The sequence below is a fragment of the Podarcis liolepis genome, assembly GCF_965112155.1.
Source record: "Podarcis liolepis genome assembly, chromosome: 7".
NCBI classification, from domain to species: Eukaryota; Metazoa; Chordata; class Lepidosauria; order Squamata; family Lacertidae; genus Podarcis; species Podarcis liolepis.
In genome coordinates this window covers 93498241-93519134 of record NC_139561.1, presented here as the reverse complement: position 1 = coordinate 93519134, position 20894 = coordinate 93498241, and the positions used below count along the sequence as shown (strand labels likewise).

The following is a 20894-nucleotide window of genomic DNA, read 5'->3' as shown; positions in this document are numbered from 1 at the left end:
ACAACTCCAATCTTAGCCTCATCATCTCTAATTCAATATATTAGGATTCTCCTCAGACGCAGCAGCTGGGTCATCCTGAGTCTCTTTGGCTTGGCGCTTGCTGGTCATTTTCTGACAGGAGTTTTTTCTCTTTTTAATCAAATAACTTCACTCCTTTATTAAACTGGTTGTTCTGTGTCTCTGGGTACGTTTCTGTGTGGGTTTTTACTTCGTATCACGGCTCTTTCCCCCCCGGCACCCTTGGGCCCGCCCTTCAGGGTTGTCGTTTTGAGACCCCACTTCCTCCATGGGTTACTTTTTCTTGAAGGGACTGAGCATTACTGCTCCCCCTAAGTCTGTGGAGAGACATGTTTTGTTGCAGCTGGGGCAGATGAAGGAGTCTGGTTGTGTTGCTGCAGATGCACTTAACCTCAAGGTCATGGCTTTGAGCCCCACATTGGGCAAAATGTTCTTCCATTGCAGGGGGTTGGCTAGATGACCCTCTTGGTCCCTTCCAACGCTACGATTCTGGGATTGATGTAGCATCTCTTCACACAAGAGACTCAAGCTACATTTTCTATACCCACCCTACTAGCCCTGACAAAACTCTGTTGCTTTCTTTTATGGATCCAATGGCTTTTAGATGCAACTGGAACTTTTGCTGCTGTTAAAGCGCTTAAATCTTGATGGCTAAAATGACATATATAATTTGAGGTACAAAAAGGTACAAAGTTCGAAGAAGAGTGGGGTAAATTTGTGGTATATATAAGAAATAACTAGAAGTTTAAAAACTACGGCAGGGTTAACATAAATCCTGTGATGCGTATAGAAGGTCAATAAGAATCTACAAGAGAAGATATGTTTTAAGAAAACCAGCGCAGGGAAGGAAGGAAGTCGTGGCGTGAATATACGCAATGTAAATAAGATAACACAAAATGTTGATTGTAAAAGATTGTTTTGTTTGTTGTCTGTGGAAAATTTAATAAAAAAGCATTAAAAAAAATAAAAATCTTGATGGTCTTTCATTTCAGGAATGCCGCTGTATGCCAACAAGTTGTTTATGGCGTTGAAAGAGATCGATGATACCGTGTCGGAGGGGGAGAGGGGCACAGGGCTCTATGAATGCCACAACACGCAGGGCTATCCATAAACAGTGTTTATGGAAGTCAATCTTACTCGGCTACGAGGGATCGCCAAAGAAGAAGATTCCTGCGCCACCTCCCTGTCAAAAATTATGATATGTGTACATTAACTTGATGAAGGCAGCTGGATGATGAAGGCAGGATTACAAAGGAATAGGCAAATAGCTTCACATAGCAGGTAAACCTTCCTTGGCAGCTTCTAGACATATGCGTAGGCTTTTCCCAGGAATCTTACATCTGAAAAGGCAGCACTTGCCAAATAAATCTACTCTCTTCCAAGGAGAAGACCTGCTTTCTCAGCAAAGTGTGAATGCTGTCAGTGGGCCAAACATCCCTAATGATATTTCAGCAAGCTTTGGGACCTGTAGAGAGGACACTATTATCTCTTTTCCAGACGGGCCACGTGAAACCAGGTGTTAAGTAAGTGAAGGCTACACGTGCTTCCATTACCTTCTGACTTTAGGGGTGCTCAAGAAACTGTTGAGGTTTAATCACCGAATCAAATGCAGCTGGCTCACAGTTGGATGCTACCAGGATACTGATGGCACTGCACCTAAACTTCACACTACGTTACCAAGAATTTTGTTTTTTTCGTAGATAAGATCCTTTCTCGTAAATTTGATTGATCCTTAGTGAATTCAGCAGATCTAAGGCTCATGTGCCATACCCCCAACATCTTTCTTTGGCAATCCCTCATAGCCGCGTAAGATTGTCTTCCATGAACTTGGCCTTAACAGTGAGTCTGTAAGTGACTGTGGAGGCCAATTCTGGATCCACACATCCTTCCACAGTGGGGACGTTGGTTTCTGGGCAGGAGTTGATCCTGGTGTGGATTTGCCAAACGCCCTTCCTCTTAGCACTGTTTCTTCCTGACTTCGAAAGTCTTCAAAGCCCATCACACCTTTGGTCAAGGCTGTTCTCCAACTGGAGCACTCGCAGGCCAGTGTTTCCCAGTTGTCGGTGTTTATACTACTTTTAAAATATTTGCCTTGAGACAATCTTTAAACCTCTTTTGTTGACCACCAGCATTACACTTTCCATTTTTAAGTTCGGAATAGAGTAGCTGCTTTGGAAGACGATTGTCAGGCATCCGCACAACATGACCAGTCCAACCAAGTTGATGTTGAAGAATCATCGCTTCGACACTGGTGATCTTTGCTTCTCCCAGTACACTGGTATTAGTTCGCCTGTCTTCCCAAGTGATGTGTAGAATTTTTCGGAGACCCCATTGACAGAATCTTTTGAGGAGTTGGAGATGGCGTTTGTAAGTGGTCCATGTTTCCCAAGCATACAGTAAGGTTGGTAGTAAAATAGCTTTGTATACAAGCATTTTGGTTTCCCTGCCAATGTCCTCAAACACTCTGCCCTTCCGTTAACCCCCAACACACACACACATGCCTGCATGCTCTTAGCTGACCCGCCACTCATTCCTCTGTTGACCCTGATATAAGCTGGAGAAAAGGGACATTCTAGGAAGCATCGATGGTCATCTCTGCTGCTCCAACTGCCACTCCCTGTTTGGTTCCTGTACTTCAGAAGTTACGTGGACAGCCGCCTAGGTAAGAATTCAGGAGGTTGCCCGTTGCCTCGCACTGAGTCCAGACCTGCAAGTCCATCTGGCTCAACATCGCCTTCGAAGACCAGCTGGGGGTGGCTCTCTCGGGTTTCGGACAGACACCTTTTGCCAGCCCTATCTGGAGATTCGCAGGATTGAACCTAGCAGGCAACACGTGTGCTCTGCTGCCCCGACTTGTGGCCAAGAGGGAGGGTCTCCTAGGAGGCGATGAAGGGGGTGCGAGGCAGCAGCTGGAACATCTGGTGGGTGGTGCGGTGGGGAAAAGGTTGACCGTGTCTTTCCTGAGGCCGAAACTCAAGAGGCGAGGTGCAGAAAAGCAAAGCAAACAGGAATTGCCAGTTTATTCCATGCTCAACCCTAGAGGTCCAGCTACTAACAATCTGGAAAGCTAGCAAAAAACAAAAGAGCAGGACCCCAAACAAAGGGATCCAAGGATTTTTATACCCATTTTAAAACAAGCAGATTTTTACTTGCAGGAGGAGCTATCTGTCTTCCTTGTACTAACGACAATTCTGGCTAGATCGCATTTCTTTTCCAGCTGTCTCTAGTTCAGGCATAGGCAAACTCAGCCCTCCAGATGTGTTGAGACTACAACTCCCATCATCCCTAACTAACAGGACCAGTGGTCAGGGATGATGGGATTTGTAGTCTCAAAACATCTGAAGGGCCGAGTTTGGCTATGCCTGCTCTAGTTCCTACTACTCGGCCAGCATGGCATCGTTTGTTCTGCCTAAACGTGTGTGGCCTTGAGCTCCTTATGGTGACTGCTACTTTTTCTTTCGGTTCATTGTTCTGCGCACATCAGCAGTGAAGGATGCAGCATCACACACGCATGCCCACACGGACAGGAGCACATTGCCACCTCCAGCTTTTACATGCCCATTCAGCTCAGCCATTTTTATACATTTATCGTATCCATTTTAGAGGATGCCTGATATCTTTTTTAAAACAACAACAACCACCACCTCTAAGCGTTGTACAAAGCAAAAGCCATAAAAATCACAGGACTAGAAGGCAAATAAAGCAAAAATGCATACAGGCAACTAACTCCCTGCTTACACGCACTCAAGCCACGTGTGACTGCATCGCCACGAACCTGGAAGAGGCATGAATATTGGCAAAAACAGCCCTAAAAGAGCACAAAAAAGGGCACGAAAACAGCCTCTAGCCTTTGCACCAACCTTTGAGGCCTGGGGAGGGTTGGAGTTTGAGCGAGGAGGTTTGGAGAGAGCAATTGTGGTAGAGTTAGATGGGGTTTTCAATTTTTGTAAGGTTTTTTTTCAAGGGAGTCCAGTGGCTTAGAGGGCGTTTGCAGGTTTTCTCAATGGTGTTTCTGATATACGCGATTTCACATAAACAGGGAGTTGCCTGTGGTGTCAAATAAAAAATCCAGAATCAAAACACCGAGCGGTACAATCTGAAAATTTATGGGAACTATTTGTTAATAGGCACCTAAAACTTGCCACAGTTGCCAGCCCAGAAGCAAGTATGGCTAGGAAGCAGCGATGGTAGCCGTGGCACAGGGAGTTGAGCAGTTGGCTTGTGCCTCCTTCATCTCAGTGTTGCCCTCCTAGCATTCAGCAGGGAGGAAGATGGGGGCAAACCAGACTTAGCTGGCTGCTCCTGCGCCATCTTCGGTTCTGGTGTCCCTTCTGTTGACCTCTCTGCCCGCCACCCTACCAGTGCCAAGGGGTGGGGACAGGACTCTACTCATTATCCTACCCTTCTTTGGCAGAGTTAAACAGCCTGTGGATTGGGGACTTTTTAAACGCCACGATGATGAGTAAGCCCATCTACATTTCACTCCAGCGGAAGGGAGAGGCACCTCTGGATAAAGAAAATCGGGGTGTGTAACATAGTTTCCAAATCAGCGTCTTAGATTTCAGCTCTCTTCTCCGGTTCTACTTGCTGCTGGTCCTCATAAAGGCAAAGGTAAAGGTAAAGGTACCCCTGCCCGTACGGGCCAGTCGTGTCCGACTCTGGGGTTGCATGCTCATCTCGCTCTAGAGGCCGTGAGCCGGCGCCGTCTGAAGACACTTCCGGGTCACGTGGCCAGCGTGACGAAGCTGCTCTGGCGAGCCAGCACCAGCGCAGCAGACGGAAACACCGTTTACCTTCCCGCTATAAAGCGGTACCTATTTATCTACTTAAGAGTGCTTTCGAACTGCTAGGTGGGCAGGAGCTGGGACCGAACGGTGGGAGCTCACCCCGTCACGGGGATTCAAACCGCCAACCATATGATCGGCAAGTCCTAGGCACTGAGGTTTTACCCACAGCGCCACCCGCGTCCCTGGTTGGTCCTCATAGTCTGGTGAAATTTAAAAATAAAATAAAAATCATTTTGATTTCCTTCTATTTTTTTTACAGAGGAACCAGGAACAAATGAAACTATTTACTGCCAAGCCTTGGCTGAGACTCTGCACCATATTCCCCTCCCTGTGACGGTGGGAATCTACGCACCCTGGGGGAGAGGCAAGAAAAGGCTCTTGTGTGAAATTGAAGGTAAGGACCACCATTCCTCAGACGTGAGTCATCACAGATGAAAGAGAGAGTTCAGAGCGTATTTAATTATACAACAGCGAGAGGGTCATTCACCGTCTACCAGCTCCACCTGTCTCACCAGAGTGGTGCGTGCTCTAGTTATCTCCGGCTTGGACTACTGCATGCGCTCTGTGTGGGGCTACCCTTGAAGGTAACCCAGAAACTACAATTAATCCAGAATGTGGCAGCTAGACTGGTGACAGGGAGCAGCTGCCGAGACCACATAACACCAGTCTTGAAAGACCTACACTGGCTCCCAGGACGTTTCCAAGCACAATTCAGAGTGTTGGTGCTGACCTTGAAAGCCCTAAATGGCCTTAAAGGCCCAGTATACCTGAAGGAGTGTCTCCACCTCCATCTTTCTGCCTGGACACTGAGGTCCAGCGCCGAGGGCCTTCTGGCAGTTCCCTTGCTGCGAGAAGCGAAGTTACAGGGACCCAGACAGAGGGCCTTGTTGGTAGTGGCTCCCACCCTGTGGAACGCCCTCCCATCAGATGCCAAAGAAATAAACAACTATCTGACGTTTAGAAGACACCTGAAGGCAGCCCTGTTTAGGGAAGTTTTTAATGACTGATGTTTTAATGTATTTTTAACCTTCTGTTGGAAACCACCCAGAGTGGCTTGGGAAACACAGCCAGATGGGCGGGGAATAAATAAATAAATAAATTATTATTATTATTATTATTATTATTATTATTATTATTATTATTATCATCATCATCATCATCATCATCATTTGGGCTGTCCCAGTGCCCAAGACAGCTTTCCCCAACCTAGTGCCCTCCATATGTTTTTGGACTAAAACTCCCATCAGCCCCAGGCAGTCCAAAACACACAGAGGGCACCAGATTGGCAAAGGCTGCTGTAGATTTCCAAGCAAGACCTGCTGACTGCCAGAGGCGCTGCTGCCCTCTGAGATGCAGGGACTCTGTGATGCCAGTGGAGCATCCATTTCCCCATACAGCCATGGCAGGACTGGGGTGCAGCGCTAGAAGGGGTCCTCATTGCCATGCAAGCTGGCCAACCATTATGAGAGATTACGGTAGCAGTGTGTTGTGCATGGGGTAGCACCTCTGGTGGGGGACACATCGTGCTCCTTCTGGAGTAGTTTGTCCACCTTGGTCACCACCCTGCACTCAGCTCTCACCTGGGGCTCCGAGAAGCTGTCAGCAGGTGACAATGGCCACACCCAGGCGAGAGCAGCTGATGGGTCTCAAACCCTCAATGAGTTAGGGGCTTCCCCTGAATGAGTGGGTCCAGTGGTCAAGAAGGGGGTTTCTGCATGTGCTGTAGAGGGAAGTGAGGGGCAGGTTGGCAGGTAGCCCATCTAGGAGAAGGAAAACTCTGATCCTAAACCAGAGTTCGGCAGCCTAAGGCCCATGGGCTGCTTCTGGCCCAGGAGCTTCCTGGAATCGGCCCACGGTCGTTCTGTGGATCAGCATGGGGATTCCATGCTTTTCCCCCACGGCACCATTTTTTCTCTCGCCGCGGGCACCGACTTCCAGGGTCTTGTTGTCTGGGCAGTCCAGGACCTCCAGACACCCTGCCCGGGTTTGTGCCCTGGGAGGTCATTTCAGTGCTGCTTCACCCCCGGAGGCGCACTCCAATGTCTCTTGAGACAGGAGGGTGCCCACTGGGATAGCCAAGACATCTTTCCTGAGTTGTCTAGTCCTCTGTACTTGCAGGGATGCAGGGAAAGGCATGCAGACTGTGTCAGGAGGGCTGCAGCTCAGGGTCAGAGCAGGAGGCCCCTGAGTTCAATCCCCAGAAGCTCTAGGTAGGGCTGGGAGAGAAAAGATTCGTTGAGGAGGATCTGTTCAGGTGGACCTCGTATCCCGAGAGCGTGGTCTGCAGCAGCATGCTGATGAATTGGGAACTGGTGTGAGCACAAGGCATAAGAACCTAGTTACAGGTAGGTAGCCATGTTGGTCTACCGTAGTCAAAAGAAAATTTTAAAAATTAAATTTTATTTTTAAAAATCCTTCCAGTAGCACTTAGAGACCAGCTAAGTTTGTTATTGGTATGAGCTTTTGTGTGCATGCACACTTCTTCAGATACCATAGCATGCACACGAAAGCTCATACCAGTAACAAACTTAGTTGGTCTCTAAGGTGCTACTGGAAGGAATTTTTTTAAAAAAAATAAATAAATTATTTCCTAAGAACTTAAGCAGAGTCTGCTGGGTCAGAGCATGCCCCCATCTAGTCCAGCAAGTTCCATAGTTTAACTATGTGCCGCGTGAAGGAGGACTTTCGTTTATTCTGTCTGGAATCTTCCAATGCGATGCTCTCCGTTGCAGATCACATGCGCTGGCGAAGCAAACAAAACGGAAGCGAAGCTGCAAGGACCACGTACTCCCTGCCTTTGTTCCTCTGGCACATCATCTTCACGCACCCCCTTCTGCGCTCAGCAAAGCCTGAAGGCATCCACTATATTTTCATCAACTTCAACGCCTGGGAATACGCAGGATGCGATCATACCTGGGCCGGCATCGTCACAACACTGCTGGATGAAATCGAAGGCAATTACAGGATCCCGTTCAGCACTTTTCGGTCCTTTGGCGTGAAATTCAAGGAAGAGCCAGTTATGCGGAAAAAGAAATGGGCTTTGAAAGGATGGAGCAAGTTCTTCTGGTTTGGCCTCTTGTGTCTGCTCCTTGGGTTGTTTCTGAGCATGGTGCTGACGAGGCTGAAATCGGGCGGCGGTTTATGGGAAAGCGTGGCATACACAACAACAGTAGTGCTGGGCGCATCCACTCTGCCTCTTATGCGCTGCACGAGAAACATTTTCTTCACCCTGAAAAAGAAACTCCAGGCGAAAATGAACGCCAAGGACCAGCTGGGCTTTATGCACTTTGTGAAGGAAGAGGTGAAAACAATCACTCATTTCCTACAATTCATGGCGTTCGAGGAGGACCGAGAGATCCGGGTGGTTCTGAAGATCGTCAATTTAGACCTCTGCACTCCGGACAAAGTGGTGGCCGTCCTAGACGCCATCAAAATCCTCCTTTCAGACGAAGACGCTCCTTATATCACCATCTTGGTCGCTGACCCAGGAATCCTGGTGGACAGCATTCAGTCCTCAAATACCACCTGCAGCAATGGCTACTTGTACTTAAATCGAATCATCTCTCTCCCCTTCTCCCTGCCCCGGATGAGCTGCAAGGGCAAGAGGCAGATGCTCGCAGGGATTCTGAACGGTAAAAGGAAACGGGGGCAGGATTCTGCTACTAATCCGGAAACATGGGCTCACAAGCAAAACAGCAAAGGGGTCAAAGAAGCCACGGGCTCGTTGGCCACAGAGGAAGTCCAGCACATCTTCCAAGACCTGAGCCATGAGAATTTTGAAGATTACGTCCCAGGAAATTTTGTCCAAATGAACCGGGTCGTCAACACAGTGCTGACCATTAGGTCCATGCTTGACCTAGGATATAAGCCCCAATCCGGACTGAATGTCAGTAGGGAAGATGGCAGGTTGGTGACCAAAGAGGTGGTCGATTGGGTTATCCTTGCCCATTTTTGGCCTTGCCGCCTGAGCTGGATTTTGCAGTGTGCAGAAGACGAGCAGCAGGAGGAAAAGCTCGTTGAAAGCCGGGCCAGGGGCTCGCAGCTGAAGCAAGGCCATGGCAGAAGTGGAGGAGGAGATCTGCAGGACAAAGCATCCGAAAGAGACAGCAAGGCCTTGTTGCCGTTTTATGAGGACAATGCTTTGGAGCTGGACAAGATTAAGAACGATGTCAGAAAACTTTTGGAGCTCGATGGGGACCCTGATCTTTTCCGAACCTTCTTGCAGAAGAGCCATTTTACGGTGGGGCGGGCCAGGTATTTTTCCAACTTCCTCATCAATTTAGACTTCTCTCTGAAAAGGCAGTTTGAGTTGCAGCGGGGCCTGAATCACATAGTCCGGAGGAAAAACAGGGAGGGCGAGTCACCGTCTGCGGAGAAAACTGCTGGGTTGAAAGGTGAAGGATAACTCCAGAGCTGCTCATTGTGGCAGAAAGATAATAATAATTTTAAAAAGGATCCTAGATACCCTTCACGAGCCTAGTGCCCCTCAGATGTTTCGGACTACAACGCTGAGATGAATTCAACCATATTTCACTGCAGATATTGTGTGTGTGTGTGTGTGTGTGTGTGGTTTTTTAAAAAAGCCTGCATGGAACAGGAAGAGAGGAATGAAGTGTGCTGTATATGATATGCATTTGTGACAGATACCAATCTCACCCCCAAATTAAATTATGTCTTATGAAAACATTAGATTATTTTGTCTGTCATTTACTCTGGTCATTTCATGGGTTTGGACCATTTTCGCCACTGCCACCACCTCATTCTACAGCTCTCAGAATCTCAGCTCTTGAGCCTCTTTTTCAAGAATCACAAAACAGAGAAACCAGTAGGAGAACACTTCAATCTCCCAGGACATTCTATACAAGATCTCAAAGTAGCTGTTTTACTACAAAGGAATTTCAGAAATAGACTGGAAAGAGAAGCTGCTGAATTGCAACTCATTACCAAACTTAAAACCATGGAGAGACCTGGTCTCAACAGAGACATTGGATTCTTATCCCATTATACATGACTAAGCCATTTTTCACCTCCTCACCCCTTGCCTTTTCCTGTAAGACCTATTACAGTCGTTAAGAGTCGTCAACAGGCTCATCTCAGCTATCTGCCAATCTCCCATTCCCACCACCCTTCTGAGTAATACCCCTCCCCACCTTCTCACTATATAGAAGGATCTGGCAACTTCTGTTTCAGTGTATCTGAAGAAGTGTGCTTGCACACGAAAGCTCATACCTAGAACTAACTTAGTTGGTCTTTAAGGTGCTACTGGAAGGATTTTTTTTATTTTGACTATGGCAGACCAACACGGCTACCTATCTGTAACTCTTTTTCAAGGTTACACAAAAACCACAGTCTGACTTTGGCGTCTCTCCCACACACCTAGGTTCACAGATTTGTCACCTTGTCCTTTTTTAAAAGCCATCCAAGTTTGTGGCCATCACTCCCGCTTGTTGGATCAAATGCCATAGTTTATTTATGCATTTTAGGTAGTGCTTTTTTCTGGGGGGACACAGGGGTACGCACTCCCCTAAACATTTTGTGGATCTAAGTTTGGCCTAATTGAGGGAAAGTATTTCAATATGAGTAGGAAAACAAGAGTACCCCATAACATTTCTTAAGGAAAAAAAGCACTGATTTAATGTATATACTGCCTAGTTTTAAACCCCCCCCCCAAAAAAAAAAACCACCACCCTCAAAGCAACTCACTTTGTGAATTACATTCTTTGGCTTATCCTGAATCTTCCAACTGATTAAATAGATTGTGTTTTATGCAGATTATGGGTAAATAAATCACACCAGTGACCTGAGGATTTCAGGCAGAGTTGCTGAACTTTGATTTCTGGAGTTAGGGACCACAGCGCTTCCTTTCTATAAGAAATAAATAAATGTTGAAGTGGCTGTATCAAGTCCACCTCTTGCTCCAGATTCCAGTAGCAATTTCCAGCACGCCTCAGGTGCACAGAACCTGGTTGAGCTGGTTATTTTCCCTGGAAAAGTTCAGGGACCAGGTGCTTCCTCTTGGGGTGTTCTCTTGCACACCTAAGTAGGTCTTCTTTCCAAACATCACCATGGGAGATGATGTCGAAGGGGCCTGAGAGGACCCTGACCCAAGGAAATACGCGCTGAAGGTCACCCACTCCCCGAGACCCATGCCAAGGACATCTCTGATTTCGTTCCTGTCGCTGTAGGCCAGGGCGCGTCCATTCAGATGGTGCTGCCTCAACCTCTCCTTGTACCGCTGGGAATTTTCCTCTTTCAAGCCAAGTTGGTCCATCTGGAAAAGAACAAAAAGCAGAGGTGGAAACTCACAATCACGTCCCTCAACACAGTCCCACATATAGGCAAGGCAAGGCAAAGTTTTTCTGTTTAGGGGCCATATTCCCTGTTGAGCAACCTTCCAAAGGTCACATGACCATGGTGGGTGGGGCCAGAGGCAATAAGTGGGCAGGGCAACCAATGTAAATTTTATGCAAATAGGCTAGTGTCTCCTTCCAGACAGGCAAGGGGCATAATTAGAGTTGAAGGCCAAATCCCAGCCAAACAAAGGATACTTCTCTAGAGTGTATTCCTAGTCAGGTTGGGATAGATCTGCGGGACATTATTGCAGTCAAACCAGCAATCCATGTTTTGCCAGACAGGCACAGGAAAGGAATGAGTTTCACAGAGCTTTCCTGTGAAATTTGCTAGAGAGAACTCTGTGGCATCGCTTCCTTAGTTTGCCTTGGCAGGAAGCCCTAACACTATATACTTCCTTCCTGCTTGGGCAGCCTCCTCTTTCCTCAAACTGCTTCCAAGCTGACCCTGGACAAGGCAGTGCTCTCCTACCTCCTTGCAGACCTCGTCCACCGACAGCCCCAGCAGAACGCATCTGGAGAGCCCGTGGCCCTTCTTGGTGCTTCGCTTGAGGCTGCGGCTGCCCCGGAGCAGCTCCATGTGCCTCTTCAAGGAGGAGTCCAGGTTGACCGTGTAAGGCAGGAAGAAGCTGGCGTCCTTCACCTGGAACCTGTGGCACAGGAAGCTGTGGAAGAGCTCCGGGTCCCCGTCCAGTTCCAAGAGCTTCTCCAGCTGGCCCTTGAGCATGTCGAGCTCGTCCATGTACTTCTCGTACACCTCCCACAGGAAGTGGTGGGGAGCCAGCTGGCAGCCTTGGCCCAGGCCCAGCCGCCCCACCTGCTCATCGTCCTCAATGCACTGCAAGATCCAGCTCAGCCGGCACGGCCACTGGCTGGCCAGGAGCACCCAGGAGGCCACTTTGCGCGGGCACAGCTTCTCCCGGGGGACCTCCGTCGCCATGAGACGCACAGTGACGGAGATGGTGTTGATGATCCGTCTCATCTGCACCATGTTGTCTGTCATGTACTCCTTCATGCTGTCGTCCAGCAGGAACTCAAAGGCCTCCTGGATCAGGTCCTTGGCTTTGAAGCCTTTCTTGCACCTTTTGGGGGGACGCGCTTCCAGTCTGGGACTCACGACAACCAGAGGCACCCGGCTGCCATCTGCGTGTCGCTCGGGGGCCTTCCAGCCGGCGGAATCATAACACAAGGGCGACCCAGCATTCAGCCTCCTCTGCTTTTCCTGCGGAAAGTCCACCTCTCCCTCCTCTTCCTCCAAGCTTTTCTCCTGCTCCTCCCTGCAGTCGACGGCAGACTTCACCAGCTGCATCTTGGTGTGGGTGTCCATCTTGGGGACCGAGAACGGGAGGGTGATGATGCGGTTCAAGAACTCGTAGCCGTTGTTGGCCATGCCTTTCATGTACAAGGAGTTCTCCACGCAGTCCACGATCACGCTGGGGTCGGCCACCAGGATGGAGACGAAGGGCGCCTCGTAGTCCGAGAGGAGGATGTTCATGGCGTCGAGGACGCCCACCACTTTGTCGGGGCTGCAGTTGTCCAAGCTGGTGATCTCCAGCACCACCTTGAGCTTCCTCCGCTGGAAGATCTCCATGAACTTCAGGAACTTGGCAATGATCTTCACCTCCCTCTTGACATTGCTCATGAAGCCCAGCTGGGCACTGAGGTCCGTTCGGTTCATCTGCCTCTCCAGCTGGGCCTTCTGGGTGATGATGACGTTCCGTACCACCAGGACAGCCATCCGGACGGATGCCGCGGCCGTGATCCCAACCGCCGTGGCCCCAAGGCCCTCGACAACAGCAATGGCATCCCCGGAAGCGTTGCCAGTGGGGATGCCGAAAACAAAGATGAGGGCCGCGACCCCGGCAGCCACGACCACCACCAAGAGGATGGCAGCCCACAGTGGCAGGCAGAGGTACTTCTTGCTGATCCACTCCTGGCGCAGAGGGGCCTCGACAAGGCCGCACTTCCTGCCCACAGCTCTGTAGATGCTCACGGGGACAAGGCCAAAGTGGCTCTCGATGCCGTCGCACAGGGCAGTGATCAGACCTGCCCAGAGCTGGTCACTCCCGGCATATTCCCAGGCGCTGAAATGAATGAAGATGTGCTGGACGTTTTTCCTCTGCCGGTGTTGCAGCGTCAGGACGGGATGGTAGAAGATCATGAGGAAGACGACGGAGACCAGATCCCACCCAGAAGTCCCTCGCTGTTTCAGTCCCGTCCGCTGGAATTCCTGTTGGTCTTTTTTCTGTGACTGAAGACGCATGTATTCTAGAGGGGAAGGAAGAGAGCCAGACCAGAGACTGAGTCTACTGTACCCCAGCCGACCAGGGTCTGTCCTGGTTTCTGTTGATCATACAATACTTTGATTAACTACCCAAACTTTAAGATCCCCTCTGGAGTCCTCACTCCGTGTGCGACCTCCAAGTGAATTGAGGTACATGGCAACAAAGGAGAGGGCCTTCTTGGTGGTGGCACCTCAAATTTGGAATAGCCTTCTCAGAGAGACTCGCCTGACGCCTGCTCTATGATAAAACCCCATTTTCATTTAAAAGGTTTTAAACTGGGATTAGACCATTTTTTGGAGGGTAAGGCAGGGAATTGCAGGCAGGGAAAGTGCTAGAGCACTCGTGCCCTTGGACTATCTCTTGAGGCATCTGGTTGGCCACTGTGAGAACAAGATGCTGGACTTGAGTCTGACGCAGCTGCAGGGCGGCTCCTATGTTCCCATTCTGCAAGGCCTCTTACCCGTCATGCTTTAATAAACCGTACACTCTCACCCTTTGGTGTGATTTCAAGCTCATCTGTAAATTGTTTCATTGCTTTATTTTCTGAGAGTTACATGCTATTTATTTAAAACATTATTCTCTACAGTGGTACCTCGGGTTAAGAACTTAATTCGTTCTGGAGGCCCGTTCTTAACCTGAAACTGTTCTTAACCTGAGGTACCACTTTAGCTAATGGGGCTTCCCACTGCTGCCGCACCGCCAGAGCACGATTTCTGTTCTCATCCTGAAGCAAAGTTCTTACCCGAGGTACTATTTCTGGGTAAGCGGAGTCTGTAACCTGAAGCGTATGTAACCTGAAGCGTATGTAACCTGAGGTACCACTGTAAATGGTTTCCATCTCTCTAAGCAGTGTATTTTGCCTCCGGTAGGAGAAAGCAAGAACAGTGAGAAAGCTACTTGGTGCAGCAAATAAATGAAATCCAAGCATTGCACCAGTGAAACTCAAATTCTACGTCAAGAAAAACAAATGCTGAAAATCAGCATGCGCCACTTACTTTGCAGGGGCGTCCCTGGAAATGGAGATAAACACGTTTTGCTCTCCTGACACATAGCCCTTGATAGCCCTGCCCTCCACAGTATTCAACTCATCCCCCACCTTCATAAAGCCACTCCTTCTCTTCTTAGCCATCGCCTCATCCAGTATGAATGAGTTCCAGAGGCTACACTTGCATTCTGTGAACAAGCACCAAAGACGGATTTAGGGCAGTGTGAACAGAGCGGTTGCACCAAGCATACAGCCGTGGGGGCTGCCTTCTCAAAGGCCGGCAAGCAGGTCCCTAGCTTTGGGAGGGGGGGAGGCGTGAGGGTTCTGACCAGGTCCTAGAACCCTCTTCCTCCTTCCCAAAGCCAGGCAACCACTGTTGGATGTGACCCATACGTAGCAGTAAAGTACAACATTCCTTGTTTTCCTAGAGTGGACATGCAGGGGAATGTTGGTCCAACCAGTCGAAAACTTCCTGTTTCCTCCTGGCTGGGTTATACTTCCTTTGCATGTGACTAGAGGTGGGCGTGACCTTACCTGTCCAGGTAATAAAAAGGACAAGGCATGCTGCCACACTCCCTCTCTTTGACTTCCTCCGTCGTTGGAGCAGCATTTTAGCAAGAAGCTTTCAGCCAACAGAGGACACTGGGATTATCCCCATATTGGACAGATCCACATGTACAGTGGTACCTTGGGTTACAGACACTTCAGGTTACAGACTCCGCTAACCCAGAAATATTACCTGGGGTTAAGAACTTTGCTTCAGTATGAGAACAGAAATTGTGCTCCAGCGGCGCAGCAGCAGCAGGAGGCCCCATTAGCTAAAGTGGTGCTTCAGGTTAAGAACAGTTTCAGGTTAAGAACGGACCTCTGGAACGAATTAAGTTCTTAACCCGAGGCACCACTGTATATACTTTGTAACTAAGTCTGCCTCAGGGATCCAACTGTGAACTAATGATGCTGTGAGTAAACTTCTTTTATTGACTTTAAATAAGATTGTCGTGTGTTTATTATTTTAAGAGGTATATAATGGAACTTAAAGGACACCTGACAGTTAAGTCCAGTTGCGAACGACTCTGGGGTTGTGGTGCTCATCTCGCTTGACTGGTCAAGGGAGCCGACATCTGTCCGCAGATGGTTTTTCTGGGTCGTGCAGCCAGCAGGACTAACCTACTTCTGGCGAACCAGAGCAGCGCACAGAAACGCCATTTACCTTCCCGCCGGAGCAGTGCCTATTTATCTACTTGCACTTTGACGTGCTTTCGAACTGCTAGGTTGGCAGGAACCATAGCTGTCAACTTCCCCCCTTTTTAAAGGAAAATTCCCTTATTCTGAATAGGATTCCTAGCAAGAAAAGAAAAAGTTGACAGCTATGGCAGGAGCTGGTAAGGGAACTTACCAGGAACCTAATAGTGAGAGGCTTACACAAGCCTGCAACCAGCTACCTGCTGTGCGTTTAAAAGGGGAATGTGAAACTGCTAAGTAAAGGAACTTGCTAGTGCAAGTTAGGAAGGGTATAACAATATATCCTCTCCTGGCTCCCTGAACATTCCCACAAGCACTTACTGGGCTTTGGGAAGGAGATAGGAAGGCTCTAGGACCCTGCCAGAGCCTCACACCACCTTCCTAAAGCCGGCACCATGAGAGGTTGGATTATTACCAAGGTCCGCCTTTTGTGAGCCCTTCCTTTCATGGGTCTTCACCTTACGAGCGCTCACCTCGGATCCTGTCCAGGAGGAAGGCTTTGCAGTGCCCCCACGGTGCATAAAACCCAACCGTCACTGGGGAGGACACGCAGTAGAGGGCCTTGGCCAAGGAGAAGCAGTAGGCGTCGTCTTTGTTCTGGAACTCTGCAAAAGGAAGAGCAGAGGAGCAGCCAAAAGGCAAATCTCACATCAGGTGCCCCTGGCCGCTGCGAGAATCAGCGGCGGCTGATCCTTTAGGATGAATGGGGACCCTGGCCCACCCACCTCAGGGTGCCTTCAGCCAGCCCCAGCTGCCTGCTTTCAATTTGCAACTAACGCAGTCGGTGGCCCTGGCTGTCAGCCTCCTTCCTCCTCCTTAGACCAGGTGGAACTCAACAGAGGAGGATGCGGACAAAACTAGTATCCCTTGGCTCCACCTGTCCTTGGCTCTGGCTCCACCTGCTCTTTGGGCTCCCTGCTTTCTGACCTTCCAGTCCCAATGGGCTCATGGGGGGGGGGGGTTTGAAGTCCAAAAGCATCAGGGGAACCGCAGGTCCCCTTTTCCTTGCTGCACTCCCTTGGGGGAAACTTGTTGGCATCCATCTGTCTCAAGAGACAATGGAGTGCGCTTCCGCGGGTGAAGTCAAACGGCTGTGTTAGCATCCTCCCCGGGGTGCAAGCTTGGGCCCTGTGTAGGGAGGTCCTGGGCTGCCCAGATGACAAGGCCCATCCCCCTTGGCCAAAGGAAAGCAGAGTAAGACATTTGGCACCGGCTTGGCTGCAGGAGTTGCTGGAAGGAGGTGTAAAGGTAAAGGTAAAGGGACCCCTGACCATTAGGTCCAGTCGTGGATGACTCTGGGGTTGTGGCGCTCATCTCGCTTTACTGGCCGAGGGAGCCAGCGTACAGCTTCCGGGTCATGTGGCCAGCAGGACTAAGCCGCTTCTGGCGAACCAGAGCAGCGCATGGAAATGCCGTTTACCTTCCTGCTGGAGCGGTACCTATTTATCTACTTTGAGGTGCTTTCGAACTGCTAGGTTGGCAGGAGCAGGGACCGAGCAACGGGAGCTCACCCCATCGTGGGGATTCGAACCGCCGACCTTCTGATCAGCAAGTCCTAGGCTCTGTGGTTTAACCCACAGCACCACCTGCATCCCGTAAGGAGGTGTACAAGGCGCCATCCAACCGCCTTAGGGACTCCAGATTTGTGAAGGGTTCTCTCCTGAGCCTTTTCATCTCCTGAAGCTGTTCCGCAAGGCAGCAGAGGTTTCCTTCTCTTAGATGGGCTCCCTTCCCAGGGGGCCGAACCCCCTCTGCCCCCCACATCTCTCTGCATCAAGTGCAGAAACCGAGGGGGAAACTCATGTACCCTTTAAGGAAGTGGGGAGATGTGGCCGACACAAAAAAGGGCACACTAGCCAATATGACTAGTATTGAATTCCACCTAGCTGAGAGGCAAGGCCTGTGAGGACCAAGTTATCCTATCTCCCTCCCTCTCCTTTCTTTGCAACTGATGTTATGTGGGAATATTCAATATTCCTGAAGACATCTACACAGCAGCAGACCTCCTTCTTCACGGAATGGTTTACGGTTACTAACTTGGGCTGAGATAATAACCTCTGAATCCTTCGGGTAAGTACACCCATCCTAAAACCAAATTACTCCGCTTACCTCTCGTCAGGGAGAGCATCGCTTTTGTCAGCCACAGGGTATTAAAGGGGTTGAAGATCCACAGCTGCTGGTAGCTAAGAAGAGGGAGAAAATGTGGAGGCTTTTCAAACTATTCCTGGGCCTGGGAATAAACATCTGCAAAAGCTTGCCTCTGGAAGGTTGGCAGCCCATCACGTGCAAATAGATGGAAGAAAGGTGTCGAGGACTGTTCCCCATCAAAAAATGAGGATTAAGACTTCATCCTTTGTACAGAAGAAATCCTCAGTGCATAGCATTGGAGAGCTGGTTTTTCTTCTTCTACGGGACTGCCTCTCCTGGTCTGCCCTGCAGAGGACCTTAAGGTCCATGAATAACCATAGCTTAGAGGTCCCAGGCCCTAATGAAGACAGACTATCCTCCACCAGGGCCAGGGCCTTCTCAGTGATGGCTCCGACCTGGTGGAATGCTTTGTCCCAGGAGACCAGGGCCCTGCAGGATTTAACCTCCTTCTGCCAGGCCTGTAAGACAGAGCTATTCCGCCTGGCCTTTAATTTGAATTCATTCTGATCTTTTATTCCCCTTCCTTCCCTCCCCCTCCCCTTTTATGAAGATTACCCGCTCTGAGACCCCACAGCTAATTCTCCCCTGGCCTCCTCGCTGGCCCAAGTAGGACCAATTCAGCCAGCTAGCTCTGGGGATTATCTAATTGATTTTTGATTTGTATTGTTATTCGTGTTTTTATACTGTATTTTATGCTGCTTTTATAATTACGCCCTAAGCCTGCTTTTTGAACCGGGAAGGGTGGGGTATAATTTTTTTAAAAATTATTATTATTATTATTATTATTATTATTATTATTATTATTATTATGTTGATCTTCCTTTGGTCCCTATTCCTGCACAACTGCTTCTCATAAGAAATGGACACTCCAACCCAATCTTTGCCTTCCAGGTGTTTTGGACTTCGGCTCCCATCAGCGAGTGCAGTCATGTGATGCTGGTGTTGATGGGAGCACAGCCAGGGTGACTGGGGCAGATGTGCGTTCAGAACATCTGCAAGGTGCCAGGTTAGGAAAGGCCGGCCTACAACCCTCTCCAGCTTCCTCTGCTCTGGAATTCTCAGCTGACGACGGACAAGTCAAATCTGTAACCTGCAGCAGCCTGGAAGTGACAGCACTGCTTTCTGGGTGGCACTGCTTCAAGCTACAGAAGCTGCTTGGCACCCAGTCTGGTAATAAAATGATTCCAAATATGTAGAAAGATCTACATTGGCTCCCAGTACATTTCTGAGCACACCTTGCTGGCCTTGAAAGCCCTAAACGGCCTTGGTCCAGTATATCTGAAGGAGCGTCTCCACCCCCATCGTTCTGCCCAGACACGGTTGTCCAGCGCCGAGGGCCTTCTGGCGGTTCCCTCCCTGCGAGAAGCCAGGTTACAGGGAACCAGGCAGAGGGCCTTCTCGGTGGTGGTGCCCGCCCTGTGGAATGCCCTCCCACCAGATGGCAAAGAGAACAACAAAAGGCTTTTAGAAGACATCTGAAGGCAGCCCTGTTTAAGGAAGCTTTTAATGTTTAACAGACTATTGTATTTTATTACTTTGTTGGAAGCCACCCAGAGTGCCCGGGGAAACCCAGCCAGATGGGCGGGGTATAAATATTTATTATTATTATTATTATTATTATTATTATTATTATTATGTAACCAGTGTTCCGGAGAGGGGGAAGGAAGCCTTTCCCTTAGCAAGCTCCTTGGGGTCTTGTTTCTCTCCCCTGAGCCAGCACGCAAACACGCAGAGCTTCACGAGCCCAGCTTACAGGTGGCTGTTTCTGACACAAGGGACACAACATAAGCATGCAAGCTTTTCCGCCTGGCTGCAGCAGAAAGGGGGGGGGGTGCGAGATGACGAGGTCTCCTCCATCAGCTGCCTCATTTGCCTTCTCCCCTCCCAGAGCCTCCTTCCATCCATGTCTGCTCCACTTGGCCATATTAACAATTATGTAATATTACGTCAGAATCTAGGATTCCACTCGCTTTCCTCCACCCCAGCCTTCCTTTTCCCCATCTGTAACGTATCTATTAGCCTCAGGGGCGCCAGCTTGTGTGTTCTGGGCCCCCCTATATTTTGGGGGCAGGGGCTACCCCAAAAAAAGTTCCAAAAGTGTGGAAGGGAAGCCCTTATTTTAAACTGTAAACACCTGTTAGTGAGTTGGCAGAAGAGGGACACATCAAAAGGTCGCAGGTAGGTAGTTGGCAAGCGAACACTACCTCTCCCTCTCTTTTCCTGAAGCAGTTTGTTGTGTAATCGCACAGCCTACGCCGCGCAGGTGGCCCATTAACAAAGCCTGTTCCCAAACATTAACAGCATAAATGGCTCGAAGGTGACCGTGGGCAGAAAATATTCTAAACTAAGAATCACTTCCGAGATTGCGTGAGCCATGCTGGTGAGCAGTCAGCCCTAAGCGAATGCAAGGTTTATAGGCGCAGCCAGCCGCCACTCAGCCCAAAGGGGTGTATTTGCAGAAGGATGATTCAGAGAGCCAAAGTTCAAGAACAGGATCACTTCTCCCTCGCCAGCAAAGCAGCAGCACCCAGAGAAGGCAAGGGCAGGTGGTCTACTTACGTGCAGGAAGCACACAGAAACTTCAGCACCCCGTTCCGGTTGCGGCAGGCCTCCTCTGCCAGCGCGAACTTTGCCTTCCTCCTTTTCAGAAAGGCTTATCAATTCCCATTACGCCTTTATAGACTTAAGGTGGTGAATTTCTCAGGCGAGGTGAGCTGAGCTCGCGCCGTCCGTAACTTTGGCTGGGTGAGGGGTGGGTTATACCTGAAGGAGCGTCTCCACCCTGGGATCCAGCTCCGAGGATTTTCTGGGGGTTCCCTCACTGCGAGAAGTCAAGTTACAGGGGACCAGGCAGAGGGCCTTCTCGGTGGTGGCACCTGCCCTGTAGAACGCCCTCCCTTCAGATGTCAAGGAAATAAACAACTGACTTTTAGAACACATCTGAAGGCAGCCTTGTTTAGGGAAGTTTTTAATATTTGATGTTTTATAACTTTATTATTAATAATATTCTGTTGGGAGCCGCCCAGAGTGGGTGGGGAAACCCAGCCAGATGGGTGGGGTAGAAATAATAAATTATTAT

At 49.4% G+C, this 20894-nt stretch overlaps 2 protein-coding genes across 6 annotated transcripts; one reads left to right on the top strand and one right to left on the bottom strand.

Moving 5' to 3' along the window:
• The first annotated feature begins 934 nt into the window (after positions 1-934).
• Positions 935-9601, top strand: LOC310712818 (NTPase KAP family P-loop domain-containing protein 1-like). 5 transcript variants are annotated; one of them, XM_083516204.1, is made up of 4 exons: positions 935-2680; positions 4433-4623; positions 5065-5199; positions 7538-9601. In XM_083516204.1, the coding sequence occupies exon 4, from the start codon at positions 7543-7545 to the stop codon at positions 9208-9210; it is 1668 nt and encodes a 555-aa protein (XP_083372330.1). In that variant the 5' UTR covers positions 935-2680; positions 4433-4623; positions 5065-5199; positions 7538-7542; the 3' UTR covers positions 9211-9601. The 5 variants fall into 5 exon arrangements, with proteins under 5 accessions (XP_083372330.1, XP_083372331.1, XP_083372328.1 ...); XM_083516202.1 differs by having other exon boundaries at positions 936-2680; positions 4433-4543; XM_083516203.1 differs by having other exon boundaries at positions 936-2939; positions 4433-4543.
• Positions 9602-10612: 1011 nt separating this feature from the next.
• LOC310712798 (NTPase KAP family P-loop domain-containing protein 1-like) lies at positions 10613-20452 on the bottom strand. The gene is made up of 5 exons (XM_083516166.1): positions 20375-20452; positions 17777-17850; positions 16141-16272; positions 11628-13423; positions 10613-11076 (listed from the first exon to the last, which is right to left on the bottom strand). Exons 2-5 carry the CDS (start codon positions 17793-17795, stop codon positions 10753-10755), a joined length of 2271 nt encoding a protein of 756 aa, XP_083372292.1. The 5' UTR covers positions 17796-17850; positions 20375-20452; the 3' UTR covers positions 10613-10752.
• Between the last annotated feature and the right edge of the window lie 442 nt (positions 20453-20894).

Bases quoted from the DNA above. Each gene is read 5' to 3' on its own strand.
- LOC310712818 (XM_083516202.1), top strand. From the start codon at position 4,474: ATGATGAGTAAGCCCATCTACATTTCACTCCAGCGGAAGGGAGAGGCA. The intron at 4,544-5,064 runs GTGTGTAACATA...TTTTTTTTACAG, and splicing joins TCTGGATAAAGAAAATCGGG to AGGAACCAGGAACAAATGAA. The intron at 5,200-7,537 runs GTAAGGACCACC...TCTCCGTTGCAG, and splicing joins GCTCTTGTGTGAAATTGAAG to ATCACATGCGCTGGCGAAGC.
- LOC310712798 (XM_083516166.1), bottom strand. The intron at 13,424-16,140 runs GTGAGCGCTCGT...CTTCCCCTCTAG, and splicing joins CCTCCTGGACAGGATCCGAG to AATACATGCGTCTTCAGTCA. The intron at 11,077-11,627 runs GTAGGAGAGCAC...GTTCTTTTCCAG, and splicing joins TGGACGAGGTCTGCAAGGAG to ATGGACCAACTTGGCTTGAA.